At 37.5% G+C, this 18,028-nt stretch overlaps 1 protein-coding gene across 4 annotated transcripts in view; it reads left to right on the top strand.

Moving 5' to 3' along the window:
• ELAPOR2 (endosome-lysosome associated apoptosis and autophagy regulator family member 2) overlaps positions 1–18,028 on the top strand; it is a 185,674-nt gene that overhangs the window by 137,372 nt on the left and 30,274 nt on the right. For 2 of the 4 annotated variants that reach the window (XR_005021329.1, XM_036864513.1), the window contains exons 10-18: positions 1,151–1,279; positions 6,214–6,304; positions 6,915–7,017; positions 10,008–10,145; positions 11,677–11,940; positions 12,664–12,837; positions 15,159–15,348; positions 16,641–16,737; positions 17,294–17,395. Coding sequence is in view for 3 of the 4 variants with exons in the window: in XM_036864513.1 (XP_036720408.1) it covers positions 1,151–1,279; positions 6,214–6,304; positions 6,915–7,017; positions 10,008–10,145; positions 11,677–11,940; positions 12,664–12,837; positions 15,159–15,348; positions 16,641–16,737; positions 17,294–17,395 (1,288 nt within the window). In the remaining variant the exon portion in view is untranslated. The remainder of the gene's footprint in view (positions 1–1,150; positions 1,280–6,213; positions 6,305–6,914; positions 7,018–10,007; positions 10,146–11,676; positions 11,941–12,663; positions 12,838–15,158; positions 15,349–16,640; positions 16,738–17,293; positions 17,396–18,028) is intronic. The other 2 variants (XM_036864514.1, XM_036864515.1) reach the window with 2 other exon arrangements.

An 18,028-nucleotide genomic window follows, 5' to 3' on the forward strand; every position in this document is an offset into this window, starting at 1 on the left:
TGCACACATATATTGATGCAAGCATAAAATACTTCTATTTCAACTGGAATAAGCACATTTTATGCTATAATAATAGCAAAAATTGATTATTTTGATCAGATAGCAATTAAAATAGTTCCTAAGTAGATTGTTTCAAAGTGTACATTTGGGAAAAATTTAGTACTTACCAAACAATAATAAAGTGGTTACAGAATTTGTTTTAGTTTTACTAGATAAAGATTACAATGCATTTTTGTGGCAGGTATCTTACTTGAATATAGCTGTGCTGTATACTTAATATCCAGAGCCTCTGAGAGCATAACAAGGACTCGAGAGTTGAATTGACTTGGGTTCAAATCCACTTGCTGCAGGCTCCCAGTAGTGTGATTTAGCCACTAATTTGAATTCAGTTTTCTCATTTGTAAAACTGTGGACAATAATATCTAGCTCGTCATCACTGAGCAGGTTATATAAAAATGTCTCCTGCAGTACTTTGGTACCAGGAAATGCTTGCTCAATGAACATTTTCTCTCTCTCCCCTTCTTTTACTGATGTGATAATGCCAAGTGTCTTGGCTAAATAGAAAAATGATTGTAAGAGACCCTTTTATTTAGTGTCATAGATGTTAATTTAAATTAGGTTTATTTATAAATCTAACTCTTTCCACACTCCCTCAGCTCCCATCATCACTTTTAAGTATAGCCAATATTTTTCAAGTAATCAGTCCATAATTAAATGGTGTAATTAATTGTCTGTTAAGTTTAGTGACTAATAGGAAGGGTGGAATATTTCCTTATTTATGAGGTAGAGGAAACTGATTCTAAGATCACATGTAAGTGAACTTATTTCAGAATTACCCTTCTTATGGAAGATAATTTCAGTATTAGCAGTTATTCCCAGAAATGCAAGGAAAAATTATCTTAAAAGATTTTGTGTTCTTTTCCTTTTTCATGTTAATCAAGTATATATGTGTATACTCTATCCAGAATTATTTTTCTTTCCAGATTGCTCTTTAAAAAGTTGTTAATTCTTAAGGGAATTGGTGGTTTACTATCTCTCCTTTCCACTTGCCTCTCTGCTAGTTAAAGTTTAGTAGTGCTTGGAACAGAAGAAGAGGAAATTATCCAGATGTGATTTAATTGTAATTCTCTGCCCCATTTGTCTCCTGTAGAATGTAGACCATGTCCAGCAGGAACAGAGCCTGCACTTGGGTTTGAATATAAATGGTGGAATGTCCTTCCTGGCAACATGAAAACCTCCTGCTTCAATGTCGGGAATTCAAAGTGTGACGGAATGAATGGTGAGTTCAGAATCAGCCTTCTCAATGTATTTTGGTGGTAGAGACTCTTGGACTCACCTGTGTAAAAACACACTAAATATGGCTATGAGGAACTTCAGTCTTATCATTTGGCTACTTGCCTGTCTTCCCAGACCTCACATAAAAATAGTAAATATGGTGTCATAGCCACATGACTGCCCTCTAAGAATATAAACTGTTCTGCATTTTTTTGGAGTCAGTTTTGAAGTAGATGTTGATGATCACCATTTATGGTTGTTATAAATACCAGAATAGGTCACCAAGGGAGGCAGTGAAATTTGTGTTGTTCGCCACTTGGAAGAGCCATAGTGTATGTATAACACTGTATGAAAGCATTTCTGCCTGGATTGGTTTTCTGGCTCAGCACTGAGCCATGAGGAGGGGTTACATCATCTCTAACTCCCCTTGTCTATGAAGTCTATGATCGTGTTTACAAATGTATATGAGCCCCACTTACTGAAAACTTGGAAATGTGGCAGAGTTCTATAGGACGGTTGCTGAATTTTATTTGTTCTTACATTTTAAGTGCACGGTGAGCCTACTACTTAGTTATTCTGCAATATTTGTTGGTCAAATGAATGACAATATCTATGTATGTGTTTTTAAACTTGACACTAGAAATAGGTGTTATAGATACTAGGGTTTTACAAAAATGTGCCCTTTACTTTTATAAGCTCATTGGCATTTTTTTTATCAGTTCACTTTTTCTCAATACTGTATTTTTGATCATTGTAAAAAAAAAGAAAAGCTTTCTAATCACATCTGTTTTAAATCAGCACCTATCCGAAATAAACAGGCTTGGGATGTAGGAAGTGAGATGTACACATGAGTACTCAGGTTGACAAATCGTAGGTCCTTGAGTAATTTTGGTTAAACAGATGCGTGAAAAAAAGCCTTTGTATATAATGAACATTATGGAATAGTACTCTTTATCAACTAATAATCCTGCTTCTGGGAGTTTATCCTAAGGGAGAAGAAAAAAATAACACAGTAGTAATTACCCGACTATAAGGGTTTATGTTCCAAAAAGATCCTACGGTTGCACTCTAAGTTGAGGAAGTTTCAGACATAGGAAAAATAAGAATGGGAATGTATTGAAAGCATTGATACATTTGTGTGTGTGTGTGCATGTGTGTGTATGCACTTACTAGTGAAGATTATCTGAAACTTTTACTTAGTCTTTTCAAGAAGTTACTCTTAGTCTAATTCTCATGACAATATTTGATTTAACCACTTGCTTACTCATTCACTAGAGGCTGTAATTTAAATTTTTTCTGATTTTCAGAAATGTTCAATTATTAATTTAAAAAGTATACATCTCTGCAATATTTAGTATGTGATATTGAAAGAGCAGACAGTAATGTGAAAAATACAGAGGTAGAAGGTGATGTATATTTTTGTGACTGGTGGTTCAGTAACCAACCTTGGGAAAAGCAGTGCTCAAAATATTGGGGGTCAAAGCGAGAGGCCCAGGGCAGCCTGCCTCATAAAGTCGTTACTCCATCATGGAATTAAAGTAGATGTGCTTTGACCAACTTGACTGTGTGACTTGCAGTACTTTGAGGTTCTTTTGTATTGTCAACCTGAATTTACCACAGTTGTGGAACAGGTATGTAGAAGTACATCTTCAGGTACTGGAATTTTGCCCAAGAGGAATTCAGAGTTGTAAACAAATTAGTGTTTATTCATGAAGCTTTCATTGAGCATTACCTATAATAACAAAAATGGAAATAATCTAAATTCCAGCAATATGATAATGTTTACAAAAGTTATGCTGTACTAATTGGATGAAATGTTATGTAATCATTAAAAATGACAGCATATGGAAAACAATTTGGCAGCGTTTCAAGCATTTTGAATGGTCCCATTCTCCAACCCAATAATTCCACTTCTGGGAATTTATACCAAGGAAACAATGTGGTGTAAAGAAAGAAATTATGCACAAATATGTTAATTTTAGTGTTATTTATGAGAGTCAAAAATACAAGAAAACAAAGTTTTCAACAATGGGGTATGATTAAATAAAATGATGATATAACCATACAACATATTTTGAGCTCTTTAACACTAGACATAGAAAGGATTTTTAATGGGGAAGTATTTTTGATATAATGATTATTAGAAAAGTGAGAAGATAATGCTAAATGAAAAACAGAAAATACAGTAAATTATACAATAAAACCTAAAGTATATTTTTAAGAAAATTATGCACTAGAAAAAGAGTGAAAAGAAACACACTGAAATGTTCAGTTTATCACTTCTTCTACTCGCTAAAAGGTAAAACAATCCAAATGGCTACATTGAATGTATGGTCAATAGGAGGTAAGTCCTGTAGTATGAGTGATTTAGTAAATTATGGGAATTAATTACATCTGTCTACATGATAAACTATTAATTTAGTCATTTAGCATGTTGGTGAAGATTTTATACATAAAAATGCTTATGCAATAATGTTAATTTATAAAACTATGAAACAAAATGTTATCAACAATAAGATCTCAGTTATGTAAAAACATGTATGCATCAAAAAGATAGTGAAAAGAAACACCTTAGAATGTTAACAGTAGTTTTTTCTGAGTGATGAGTTTATAAATAATTTTAGTTTTCATCTTCAAGTTTTTCTGTAGCTTTCAAAATTTTATAATAAATATGATTTCTAAAACACAAATAAATCTTAAAATAGAAATTGTGGGGCTTCCCTGGTGGCGCAGTGGTTAAGAATCCGCCTGCCAATGCAGGGGACACAGGTTCGAGCCCCGGTCCGGGAAGATCCCACATGCCACAGAGCAACTAAGCCCGTGCACCACAACTACTGAGCCCACGTGCCACAACTACTGAAGCCCATGCGCCTAGAGCCCGTGCTCCGCAACAAGAGAAGCCACTGCAATGAGAAGCCTGCACACTGTAATGAAGAGTAGCCCCCGTTTGCTGCAACTAGAGAAAAGCCTGCGCGCAGCAACGAAGACCCAATGCAGCCAAAAATAAATAACTAAAATAAATAAATTTATTAAAAAAATAGAAATTGTGTATAGAAACATGGAAAATGTGGGATTCATTCTGAGGGATAAAGCAAAAGACAAAGGTGCTGCAACAATGTATCACAAACTGGGCGGTTTAAAACAACAGAAATTTACCCTCTCACTTTCCAGAGACTAGAAGTTTGAAAAGCGGGTATGGGCAGGGTCGTGTTCCTTCAGAAGCAGAGCCTCTGTAGGAAGACCCTTCCTCGCGTCTCCTAACTTCTAGTAGCTCCAGGCACTCCGTGGCTTGTGGCAGTGTAGCCCGTCTCTGCCTCTGTCTTCACGTGAACATCTTTTCCTTGTGTCTCTGTGTCTTTACACGGTGTTCTTCCTGTGTGTCTGTCTAAACCTCTCCTCATAAGGACACCAGTCATATTGGATTAAGGCTCACCCTAAAGACCTCATCTTAACTTGATTATATCTGCCAAGACTCTATTTCCAAATAAGGTCCATTCATGTGTACTGGGGATTAGAACGTCAGTATATGTTTCTTGGGAGGGGATACAGTAAAACCTGCAGCAACAGGCAATGTTCAAACATGAGAAATATTTGTTTCCTCTTGCAAGGATGTTGGTCCCCTCCAAACCTCCATGCTTCTCATCCATGTACTCCTTTCTTTTCTTTGGCCTTCTCTGCTATTCCATTGCTCCGCATGCCAGCTGAACACTAGGAAATGATCTTAGAGAAACATCCGTAAATCCCCTCTTTCTTGGTGTAGAATTCCTCCACGTGGGAATATCCCTCTCCCTGTGACCCACACCACAAGTTTTCAGTCTCTCTACGCTTAACTGCCTCTCACATGACTTACACTGCAGTCAAGGGCCTGGTGTCCCACTGGGTCAGGCTGTTTTGTGGCTGTTCTGCTCTTAGCATTAGGAAGTGATAGCTGCTTATCTCTCTTTTCAACCACATGAACCTTTAGAGAGCAAAACAATTGGCATCTCTCTCTTACTCAGGTAGCTTCGTACATAACCGTTTTTCGAACTAGCTTGATTTATGTATATTCAACATATCACCTTTCTATGAACTGCTGATGCTAACATTTCGAAAATTGCCACATCACCAGTACAGCACTGATATTAATCTCTTTCCCAGTTTCTCTCTTATACCTGTTAAAGTAGCAGATGTTGACATTTTCTTTTGGAGGTACACGTGTCCATGTTAAGCATTGCCACTAGTTAATAACCTTGCTGGATGGTGTGTGAGGGTTGCATCTCCTGTCCTCATTTCATGGTGGCCATTTCAGCCCATGGCGTGCTGATTGTTTCTCTGCAGAAGACAGACCTCACGTCACCTTTTATGTGCATCTCTATTACCTCCTACTGTTAACAGTTATTAGCTATGTCTCTCATAGTCTACTGATTCCATAGTGAGGGTGGACCCAGTCTTGTCTTTCTGTCCCTAAAGTAGGTCATGGTTCGTGGCATTCAGTGAAAGCCAGTTCAGTGAGTGCATAAGTGAGTGAATGCAGAACAGGGGTTAAATTAGGGAACAACAGTACAACAAACTCTAAGAAAGAGCTCCAGACCCCGCATCTTCGTTAAGTAATTTGAAGTTTCTATTTCCCATTGGTTACCTGAAGACTAGGATGTTTTCATCTTAGTATATTGAAATGGATAAAGACCGTCTGTTCTAGTTAAAAAAAAAATCATGCCTCATTGAGAAAACTGTTGTTAATTTGACCCTTAAATACCTTTGATGCAAAAATACGCATTACTTGATTCTTCCTGGAGAATCATATGCAACGTTTTCATTGGTATCTAGGAGTCTACCCCTGCATGCAGTTTGCAACTGCAATCTAAAATTGGGTATTCTTTTTTGTGGCCTTATATTAAAAGATTGTTGGAAATCATTACTGGAATTTTTACTGACAAAGATAACCTTTATCATTTCTAGGTTGGGAGGTGGCTGGAGATCATATCCAGAGTGGGGCTGGAGGTTCCGATAATGATTACCTGATCTTAAACTTGCATATCCCAGGATTTAAGTAAGGAAAACCAATTCTGATTCCCTTCTGTAGGAATCCTCATGCCTGTTTCCCTACAGAAATAGATGAAGTAGGGCTGCCTTTATACAATATATTAATATTGTGATGTACATAGCAAATAACAAGCTGTGTAGGATAATGTAATTATATTTAAGAATATCTATAGAAACTATAACCGTTAATTGTATATTAGTTAGATGAAGCCAAAGTTTTTAAAAATACTCTATCCAAATATTACAAAAACCGTGACTCTTGGATGCTTAATTCAGAGATCTTAGTCTAAGTCATTTGCAGGAGAATCTTTTGGTTTATTTATTTGTTTTGCTCGCAGTTCTGTCTGTAAAGTGGTATGTTACAAATTGTTTAATCCTTTTAGTCCCCCATGTTGAGTTGCCCAGCAGGAGTCTTTTTCTTGCTGTAGGCTGGGTGGCAGCATTTACACCAGGAGATCTGAGCATATTACCATGGTTCTGTAGACTCCGTGCAGCAGTAGACTGCACGGAGAGGAGAGAAGAGCGTGGCTTTCAGCTTAATGACAAAAGTGACTTAACTTTTTCCAGATTGTATTCAGAACATGCTGTAAATATTGCAATTTTAATCTGTTAAATAGACCACCGACATCGATGACGGGAGCCATGGGTTCTGAACTGGGAAGAATAACATTTGTATTTGAGACTCTCTGTTCAGCCGACTGTATTCTGTACTTCATGGTGGTAAGTGGAAGAGGGGCTCTCAGAGGTGGATTTCCAGGCTTAGCATTCTCTTTCAAGTGTGACCCTATTTATACAAATTGCGATAAGAATCCCATTTTTCTTCCCATTTTTAGGGTCTTCCAAAAACATTATAAGATATCTGAGGAACTCATTAAACATTGTGTGGTGAAGTCCACAAAGAAAGTGTTCATTCCTTATGGAGAGAACTGAGTGACGGGGCCTGGGTGACAGACAGAAGCCAGGAAATATTAATCCCGTAGAAAATTCCTTCAAAAAAATATGCCGCCAGCAGAGTGAAAATTCTCCCCTAGTAACCATTCAGCAATTCAAACCATCAGGAGGGAAAAGCATGTATTAATAAGTGAGGGCACAAAACAGTGGAGGTGGAGAGCTTTGGGAAAAATAACACTCTTCCTTGTTAAGTAAATAAATGTAGACAAAGGATTTTACTATGTACATGTCATAATTTTCCCCATTTTTTCCTAGATGTCCTGTAAATCTCAACTAATAGCTTGAGAAAAAGTAGTAACACAGGATTTACTTAAGACCCCAGGGAGGTGTTAGAAGGTTGTTGGCTAAGACTTTAATGTTATAATTAAGTGGTGACTTCATAGACATGATTTGTTTTAGCTTTTTTCCAACAATCCTTTAGTAGGTAGTTAACAGTCCATTAACAGTTTCCTCCATGATATACAAGCTATATGGAGATTTAAATATTTATTCATGATTACTAATAGCTTAAATGAAGGCAGACTATTTCGTTCTGAAAAAAAAAAAAAGGACTTGGTGGTAGTCAAAGAAGATGAATAATCTTCAACACATCTATCTATGACACCACAAATAACCAAGAAGTCTTCAGTTCTCTTAGCTCTCCCTCCTTATTTCTTCAATGTATTGGTTCCTCTTCATACTGAGTGCCATTACTGACAATTCAGCCTCCCATTATCTCTCAGCAGTAGTCTCTATCTATTCTTCTCATCCCCATCCTCTCATAAATGCTGTTGTCAAACTTATCTTTATAAACATAAAAACAATAGTAGAAGCAGCCACAACAAATCTACCCCCTCACCCTTAGTGACTTTTTATTGCCTGTGGCAGTGGTTCTCAAAGTGTGGTTCCTGGACCGGCATCGTCTGGAAACTTGTTAGAAATGCACATTTCTGAGCCCCTTCCTAGTCTTAATGAGACACTCTGGTGATAGGGCCCAGCATTCTGTATTTTAGCAAGCCTTGAGGTTGGTTCTGATATGCAGTAAAGTTTGAGAACCAATAGCCTATGAACACACTTAAAATTCCTTAGCATGGCATCTGTATGGCTTTTTGTACTCTTTGCTCAGCCTCTGTTACCAAACTGCTGTTACTACTCACCCCTCTTTAGACACCCTGAATTTGTTAGCGGAACACTCTGTAGTTGTTCACTTCTCATGCCTTGGCACACTCTAAGCTAGAATGACTTGCTTCATTTTGCTCTTTTGTCTGGTGAACTCCCGTTCATACTTCGAGGGCAGCTCAAACCTCACCTTTTCTGGGAAGCTTTCTCTTATTCCTTTAAGTAAAGTTAACCACTCTCTCCAGTGTGCTCCTAAAACCCTTTGAGAAAACCCTACTTTAATTACGTGAATGTATTCATATATTTGTCTCTCTCTGTTGATCTAGCATTCCTGAGGTTAGGGATCATAGATATTTATTTTGGTAAATCAGTCTTAAGAGTTTTTTGCTCATAGCTGGATCCGTTAGTTTTCTTTACTCTGTGATTTGATTCCTGCACAGCAATTTTTGAGATATCATCACCTAAATAACACATCAAAATGCTTTCAAAATCATGTAGTGTTTTACAAAGGTAAGGTGGTATTATTTGCAGTAATGCAGTATGTTCCATTTATTATGGGAATAAACATCCAGAAAGTGTTCAGCAAAGCATTGTCTGTATATTATGAGCTCCATTTAGGAAGTGGCATGTGTGATTATTTGGTTGTTTGGTAATGTGGGGAATTCTGTAATGTATGACAGGCATACTCTGTTGTTCCTACTTGTGGTGTGAACTCAAGACGCATATCTTTATAGCATATCTGATTACTTTATAACATGCTTGTCGTCAGCGTTTATATCATAGAAAGAAAGAGACATGTCTTGAGCCATGCCACTGTATTATGAACATCTCGGATAACTAACAAAAACCTATCCAGATTCCTAAGTCATCTCTTAGGGTTTCTGCAGGGAAGAGTAATTAGAAAATTCAGAGTTAGTCTTGGTTTTTCACTTCCAATAAATTAGATGTGTATTACATTATTTGCTTTACTTATTGCATTTGCTTTCTGACCATGTTAATGACATAATATTGGTGGAATGTCGCACATTTATATAATAGTCTAAATATTGAATTTAACTAAGGAAATCAGAAATAAAATGTTACACAAATTAATCTTTTTGGAATTCAGGTGTAAGCAAAAGAAGATTGCATGAACATAAAATAACATTCTAGTTAATCTGCACTGGAAATTGCAAGTATAATTCAGGGAGAATTTAGAGTTCCTGTGTAAGAGCCGCCTATCAGAATCCCTCAAGGGAAAAGATAAAAGATGGAAAGAAATTCTTGTCATTTTATGAGGATCCTAGAAGTTTACTGTCAGAAGTTGGAGGAATTATGTTTCCCTTTCTGCATATATTTCCTAAGCTGGAGTCATACACATACACACACACACACCACCCCTCCCTCCAACAGAAAAATTCCTTAAACATAACTATGATTTGAGACCTCTTTCATGTTATATTGGCGACGTGGTTGATACATTGTAATTACTAAGCTAGTAAGTGCTTGTGTAGACTTGAAGGGAAGTTTTTGAGGGTTTTAGGGTTACATGCTCTGCAGATAAATATTCCTGAATGCTGTAGGGTTTACTGTAAATACAAACATATGATTGTAATGTATATACATGTATATTAATCCTGAGTTGGTGCTTTTTTGTATGTATTTTTTCTACTATATTTTAGGATATTAATAGAAAAAGTACCAACGTGGTCGAATCATGGGGTGGAACCAAAGAAAAACAAGCTTACACCCATGTCATCTTCAAGAATGCCACATTTACATTTACGTGGGCATTTCAGAGGACCAATCAGGGTCAAGATGTAAGTTCCAAGCACTTAAAAAAAAAAAGAAAAGCCACAAAGATGATTCTCCCTGTGGAGATTTGTACAAAGTGATCACTCAAATCTCCTGGAGGAAAAGGCTTAGGTTTTTACTGATGTAGAATCACTCAAAGGCTTAGCTTTTTACTGATGTAGAATCATTCATTTGGTTATGGAGTAGATTGGTATAAAAATGGTATTTGTTTTTGGTTTGTGTTTTGAGAGCAAGAATGTATGAAATGGAATAACACAATGTGTCTTTGAATTGTTCTACACTTTGAACAAATATAGTTGGTAAAAGCTTAAGAGAAAGAAAATCTTATTTTGTAGTTATTTAAAAACTTACTTTTAAAGCTTTCTGAGACTTTGGGAAGGTGGTGACTTTCTTCCCCTTCGTCTGAATGATCTGACATTTGTCCAGGAGGCATTATCTGATGTTGGTTTATTACTTCATTACAGTAATGACTGTCTCCTTTTATAGCTTGGAGAGTGTGTATGTACAGTGTTGGGTTAACACACAGAACTATTCTCTTTTACTTTCCCTGGTAGAATAGACCTTAATCCTCCCCTAAGTATTTTCCATTATGTGCTTCAATTACATGTTATTGTGGATCTCCATTGCTGTGACCTTCCCAGGGTGAGAACAAGGTAAATCACAGTTTAAGACGCTGCCTTAACATTGTGGTGGCAAATGTAGGGCATTTTCTCTTTTCTCTTCAGGTTTTCACTGGGGAACCCATTCCCCAGGTTTCACTTGACTCCAGTTGCTCGTTATGCGTGCTCAGATTCCCACCTTGTGGGGCGTGAACACGCTGTGGAAGGCTTCCTTGCCTCCCTTTTGTCTTTGCCCCAGACAGAAAGCATTAAGGAGCGGCTCTCTACTGATGGCAGTGGTGCGTGCTCACTGCTTGATGAAAACTAGACCTTAACTGACTCAGTGTCACAAGAAAGAAAAGTATAGTAAGACCCAGGTTTTTACTCTCTGTTATGCATCCAGTAGAAATCAGAGTATGTTGGTTAAGGAACGTGCTAGAGAGGGAGGAAAAAAGCCCAAAGAAGTGATGTGATTGCATCACTATCACACAGTTAGTGTTTGGGTGAGGACTTTTTAATCCCTGGTCCAAGTCTTTTCCACATTGCCACACTGCAAACAACATATTGTATCATGACGTTTAGGCTTATGTCTGAATAAACAGTGATGTGAGATAAGGTTGCTCTTTTGTTAAATCATATTGGTTTTTCCAGACATCAAGTCTATACATATGCCTGAATTTGTACCCATTATGACATAATTTCATAATTTCATGGCAAAGTTCCTGGAACTCCATTACTGTGGAAATGAGTTTCTAGTGTTAAGATTTACTATATATATATATATATATATATATTTTAAAAAAGTACCAAAAAGGAATACTATTAATCCACTGGCTGGGACACTTTGCTTAGTTATTTTGGTGATACGAACATAAAACAATCTGGTTGTACAACTAAGCGCCAAGGCAGAAGTCATTACTTTCTGCTCTCTTTTTAGAATAGACGGTTCATCAATGACATGGTGAAGATTTATTCTATCACTGCCACTAATGCAGTTGATGGGGTGGCGTCCTCATGCCGTGCCTGTGCCCTCGGTTCTGAACAGTTGGGCTCATCGTGTGTCCCCTGCCCCCCAGGCCACTACATTGAGAAAGAAACCAACCAGTGCAAGGAGTGTCCACCTGACACCTACCTGTCCGTACGTCAGGTCTATGGCAAGGAGGCTTGTATTCTATGTGGGCCTGGGAGTAGAAGCACTCAGGTAAGTGGGTCTGTATTTCAGTGATCCCCAGGAAAGCATATTTTAATAGACAAACTCAAAGGTTCCTCTTAATGTTTCTCCAGGAACTATGAAGTTGATATTTTAATTTTTGAATGGCTTTTTTCATTCCCTTTCTTATTTTACCTCATCTTACATCCATTGAGCACTTAATATGTGCCATGAAAGTGCTAATTACTGGGGGTATAAAATATCAAGAAGAGCATCCAAATAAGAATGCTTTCCAAAAATATTAAAACTGATTTCTTGTGTATTCCATTAAGGTAGAGCAAGTAAGGTACCTCACTATATGTAGGCTGTAGGTGTATATGGAGAACAGCAAGAATATCTCATAACATTTTAAGGGTCAAGATTGATGCTATATTATGAGTGAAGGAAAAAATAGTTTAATGTCTGTTTAAACTGGCATAGCAGGACATTTTAGCTATTTATTAAAATACCTTTCTATAAGAAACTAATCTTAGAATAACTTTACTCTGTTAAAAAATGCTAACACTTCTGAACTTTGCCTAGAGAAATCTAGAGTTTAGAAATTTTCTATATTAGTGTGGTAAAATATACCATAACTAAGACAAAATTACTGAAATAGTTTTTAAACCTAGAACTTCCTGGAAACACATTTTTTCATAGCAGCTAATGCTTTCTTTCCTGCCGTGTTGTTTTTACTTTGTTTTGTTTTTTACATTTCTTAATTTTTAATCAAAGGACCACTCAGTTTGCTACAGTGACTGCTTTTTCTACCACGAAAAAGAAAATCAGAGTTTGCACTATGACTTCAGCAACCTCAGCAGTGTGGGCTCCTTAATGAATGGTCCCAGCTTTACCTCCAAAGGAACAAAATACTTCCATTTCTTCAATATCAGTTTATGTGGGCATGAGGTGAGTTCTGGCTGGCGGGGTGAGACGGAGCTATGTTTCAGCTCTGACTGAGTTATTTTCTGTGTTGATGGACCAATAAAATCTCTATGGAAACTAACAACAAAATGTCAGAAACTGAGCTTTGACGGCTTAAATCCTCTGTTGCTTCCTAGCACGTTGGCACCACCAACGTTTTCTCCACCAGGGGCAACCTTGTCTGGTTCTCAGTCCATCAAAGCACCTATCCAGTCAGTTGAACCCCCAAAGCTTGGAGCTATGGAGCAAGGGCTTTGAGGATCTTTCATTTTTGTAAAAGTGGGTCAGGCTTGTCAATCCCACCTATTTTTTAGGCAGGAAGTTAAGGTTTGAGAAAGTCTGACTGTTGCTTATATGGTCAAGTTTGTGTTTTAAAAAGAAAGGACTTTACAAAGGAAGTTTGTCCAAAAATAAAAAGGACGTAAGCAGGGGACAAGTGCCAGTTGATGAGGTAGCCTCTGCTAATAAATAATGGGATTTAATTTTCTTTGGGAAGAAGCAGAACGTGAATGGATACTGGTAATGGGAGAGTTACAGGACTGCGTGTCCAATATTTTTGTGGCCATAGAAGGTCGGGGTTGGGGTGTATGTGTGTGTATTCCCCGTTAGCAAAGGTGAAAATATACTAAGGCCTTTCCTCCGTGTCCCTTTCCGTTTTTTTTTAAATAAATTTATTTATTTATTTATTTTTGGCTGCATTGGGTCTTTGTTGCTGCACGTGGGCTCTCTCTAGTTGCGGCGAGTGGCTCGCGGGCTCTAGAGCACAGGCTCAGTAGTTGTGGCTCACGGGCTTAGTTGCTCCGCGGCATGCGGGATCTTCCCGGACCAGGGCTCGAACCCGTGTCCCCTGCATTAGCAGGCGGATTCTTAACCACTGCGCCACCAGGGGAGCCCCTCCCTTTCCGTTTTAACTCCTATGTCTCTAATGGTCTCTGTTATGAGATGCTGTGCCAAAGGTTGTGCAAGGGAAATAAAAAGACGTCTCATGGCTACAGAAGTTCTCAAACGAAAAGATCTATACATTTTACATGGTATGACATTTGTCCTGTCCTGATTTTACATGGGGTGATCCAGCACACTCACCCGATTGATCAGTCACTCGGTTCACTCAATAAAAAAAAAAAAATTAAATGCCTGTTGGGTTAAATGCTGTATAAAGCAGTGAATAAGATTAATTCCACTGTATATCACACTTCTTCTCAGTCTCATTCCTGTGTTACCACTGTCTTTGCTTTCCTCTTCTCTCTTCTCCTTTTTTCCTCTTTATTCGCATTCCTTTCCTCTTACTGTTGTTTTCCTCTTCTTTTCCTCAGTAGTGTCTCTCTGCTCTTTTTCCTTGTTCTTCTCTTGTCTGGCGTCAAGAGTTTAATTTAAGCTTCGTAACAATATGTTGCACCTGTAATGTGGTGAGCAGACTTGGTGGAGGGAGAACATTTTATAGGTTAGGATTGCTCGCTGCATTAAGGAAGAGAAATCTTTGTTCTTTTCTTTGTGCCCATCTGTGCACACTCTACATCTGAGACCAATAAAACAGTGTTTCTGTTTTTCATTATATATTTCTTCATAGAAATTGTAGAGTAAGGTATAGTCCTTTGCCGTGGGACTGTAGTATATTTAGACATACCATGTTAAAAAAAATAAGAGTCAAACCATTTTATAAATTATATCTTCTCACTACCCTCCAAATGATTAAAAAAGTAAGCTCCTGTATTCCCTTCAACATAGTGTGTACTTGAGCGGATCCACGTCATTGAGTCTAAGAGTAGGTGAATAAAGACACTTGTAGTGACCAACTCTTCAGTTGTTGTCCTAGGCTTTTATGTTTTCTTTTTCAGCCTTGACATTACTTTTCTGCCACACACAGGCCTATACAGGAGAAGGAAGAGCAAGTCCTTTTTCTTGGCATTAAAACCTTCACCAGCAGTTTTCTGGTTTCTTTACGCGCACTGTTGTCCTAAGAATTGAAGATTTCACAGATGACTTATATTCCCTTAAGTCAGATGGCTTTCATCCAGCACAAATGATGCCTGTAGTTGGGGGAGCAGTGCAGCCTTGAATTACTGTATTCATTATAACTTCAGTGACTCTCATGATCACTTCATTATAACTTCAGTTCAACCCCGGTTGAACATTGGAATTGTCTCAAGAGCTTTTAAAAAGTACTTGGCGCCTGGGCCCACACCCGATCAATTAAATCAGAATTGTGATGAGGAGAGGGCCAGTGCTCTGCTAGAATTACTAGCTAGCTGGGATCCAGTTTAGAGACTGACCGTCAGTGAAACCTCTTTATGACTTTATTTCCCTAGGGGAAGAAGCTGGCTCTCTGCACCAACAATATAACAGACTTCACAGTAAAGGAAGTGGTGGCAGGGTCAGATGATTACACGAATTTGGTAGGAGCATTTGTATGTCAGTCAACTATTATTCCTTCTGAAAGTAAGGGCTTCCGAGCAGCCTTATCATCACAATCCATCATTCTGGCAGATACATTTTTAGGTAAGTTTAATTTGGTTCGTATATGCATGCATGCATTTGTTCTAAAATTATGGTACTGATAACTTGTCATTGCATTGGTGCTCACCATCGATGATTAAAACCTACGGGTAATTCTAAACCATCACTTTATAACATGGTTAAAAAGCCCCTGCGAGTGAGGTCTTTTGATCATTCTCAGGGAATACAAGAAGCTTCTGAATTTATGTATTAATTTGTGTGATATGTTGTTTTCTGAGAGCCTGTGCCTTTCATCAGATTCTCTAGGAGTTTATGAAGCAAAATAATAATAAACTCCCAAAACTGTGAACAAAAGAAGAGTAAACAAACACAATATAAACCTAAATCATAATATCTGCCACCAGTTTTCATCATCTCTTCTCATACCGGAAGTAATCTGGTGACAAACAGCAAGAGTGAATGTGCTGAGTTTTATTCCCCATCTGTCCCTCCTGTCTTTCCGAGTCTAGAAAGTTTAGGGAAGCTTTAAGAATAATTCAGGTCCCTAATTAGTAATTCCTAAGGATCAAGTTCATTAAACTATCTGGGGTAGGGATTAGGGATCTAACAAGGCATATGATAATCTAACAATGTAACAAGCTTCTTAGATGATTCTAATCTGCAGCCAGATTTGAGAACCATTGTGAGAGACTACAGGGGAATTTAACTATCATTTCCAGCACCAAGGACAGGTACTGAGTTTGTGCTCAGCATCAGAACTCTGTTAGAACAAAGGTTGCTGTTATTGCTTGCATTTTGGCTCTGCTATCATTTTTGCCTGGGGTGGATGGGTGAGGAATGCCTTACTCCTAGATTAAACAAATTTTGGAGTTTTTTTTCTGGAAATTATTAGGGCACAAAAAATTTTGTTTTGTCAGTTGTGTCTATAATGAATGTGAATGAATGAAAAGCTGCACTAGCAAAGTAGCCCAGCTCATTTGACACAACTCACAAGAGGCTGAGAATGATAATAGTAGATTGTTGAAATGTTAGAACTAGAAGGGACGGTGAAGATCATCTAAATTATTGCATGCATTTTACAAATTCAAGACATAAGAATCAGGGAAGCGAAGTGACTTAAGCAAAATTGCAAAACTAGGGAGTAGAATCTTTTATTTCCTTCTCTAGAAACTTTGTGAAGTTTATTGTTCTTACCAAGAATGCATTAATTTAAGAGGATATTTCTGGTAAAATGACAGCATCAAAGTAAAGCTATTTTCTGTTTAGATATACAGAGACTAAATAAGCCTCATTTTCCCATATTGCTTAATAGTTTCTTTTTTATTCTCGTCTAGGAGTGACAGTTGAAACCACATTGCAAAATATTAATATAAAAGAAGATATGTTCCCAGTTTCACCAAGCCAAATACCAGATGTGCATTTCTTTTATAAGTGAGTGAACATGCTGCTTCTCTTGACTGTTTTTTTAATCATAAGGACATCACTTCAGGGTGCCTAGCATAGTAGCTTATACCTAGATAGTCAGTAATTGGTTCGTAAGTGAAAGACTTAGTAAAAAATAGGAAACAGGGAATATTTAGAAAGCATTATGTAATTTTTCTCATATATATAATCTTCTAAATTAGGCAATAAAGAGACTCTACTTCATTGTCTAGGCAGTAGTTGTTTGTAATTCACACATCAAAACATCAGCCTAAGTCGCTATGACCTCTCATCTCTTAAAAAATTCTTTTGATTCTAATTTTGATTATAATTACAATAGCTTTAAATCCTTTGATGATAGCATATGACTTTACCTGGGGAGCAGTCAGCTTTTCATAGGCAGTGAAAGTAAATGAACTCAATATGTATTAAAATTCTACATTAGCGAACTTTGATACATTTTCTCGTTTATTCATACAGCATAGGAGCAATTATACATGGGATATTTTTGTCTTTGAAATGTGTGTCATATCTGTTTTGTGAAATAGCATTTCCCTTCCAATAGGTCTTCTACAACTACAACCTCTTGTGTTAAAGGCCGATCAACTGCTGTGAAAATGAGGTGTAATCCTGCTAAACCGGGAGCTGGAACCATTTCAGTACCCAGGTAGTCTTATTTCTATATGATTCTTCCATATTTGTATTTATTAGGAAGAAAAACTCTCCAGAATCTTACTATTTTAAAACACGTTCTCTATGGATATAAAGCAGAAAGGGAACAAAGAATCTGTAGATTTTTGTTGTACAGACGTGCTGGGTGCCTGTTAAGAGGTATAGGCCCTTGCCAATCTCAACAATTCCCGGTCTCCTCAATGACATATTCTCGTCTGGTTTGCCTGAGTGTCTAATTGTCTTGAAAATTATTTAAGTAATATATAACTATATTGTTTGTATCCTTGGATTGAGTCTTACTATCTAGCCTCTTACTTTCTTGAGAGCTGGATTAGGAACTTCCCTGGATTATAGTTCTTCACCAGCAATGGACCATCTGGGTGATCTAGAATCTAGATTTTAGATTCAGCAGTCTAACCTGTGCACCATAGTTTCTTTCTCTCTAAGGGGATGAGGGTCAGGTTAGATGCATTTCCAACTCTTCAATTCTCTGATCACTGGTGGCGAAATCACCAAGGTAGAGTCTGACCTCTACAATACATAACACAGTTCATTTAACTGATTGGCATCGAGGCAACAGGTGTCCACAGTCTAGATCTGATTAATACAGCCACTTTGGGTGGGAACA

The sequence above is a fragment of the Balaenoptera musculus genome, chromosome 9 (assembly GCF_009873245.2).
Source record: "Balaenoptera musculus isolate JJ_BM4_2016_0621 chromosome 9, mBalMus1.pri.v3, whole genome shotgun sequence".
NCBI lineage: Eukaryota > Metazoa > Chordata > Mammalia > Artiodactyla > Balaenopteridae > Balaenoptera > Balaenoptera musculus.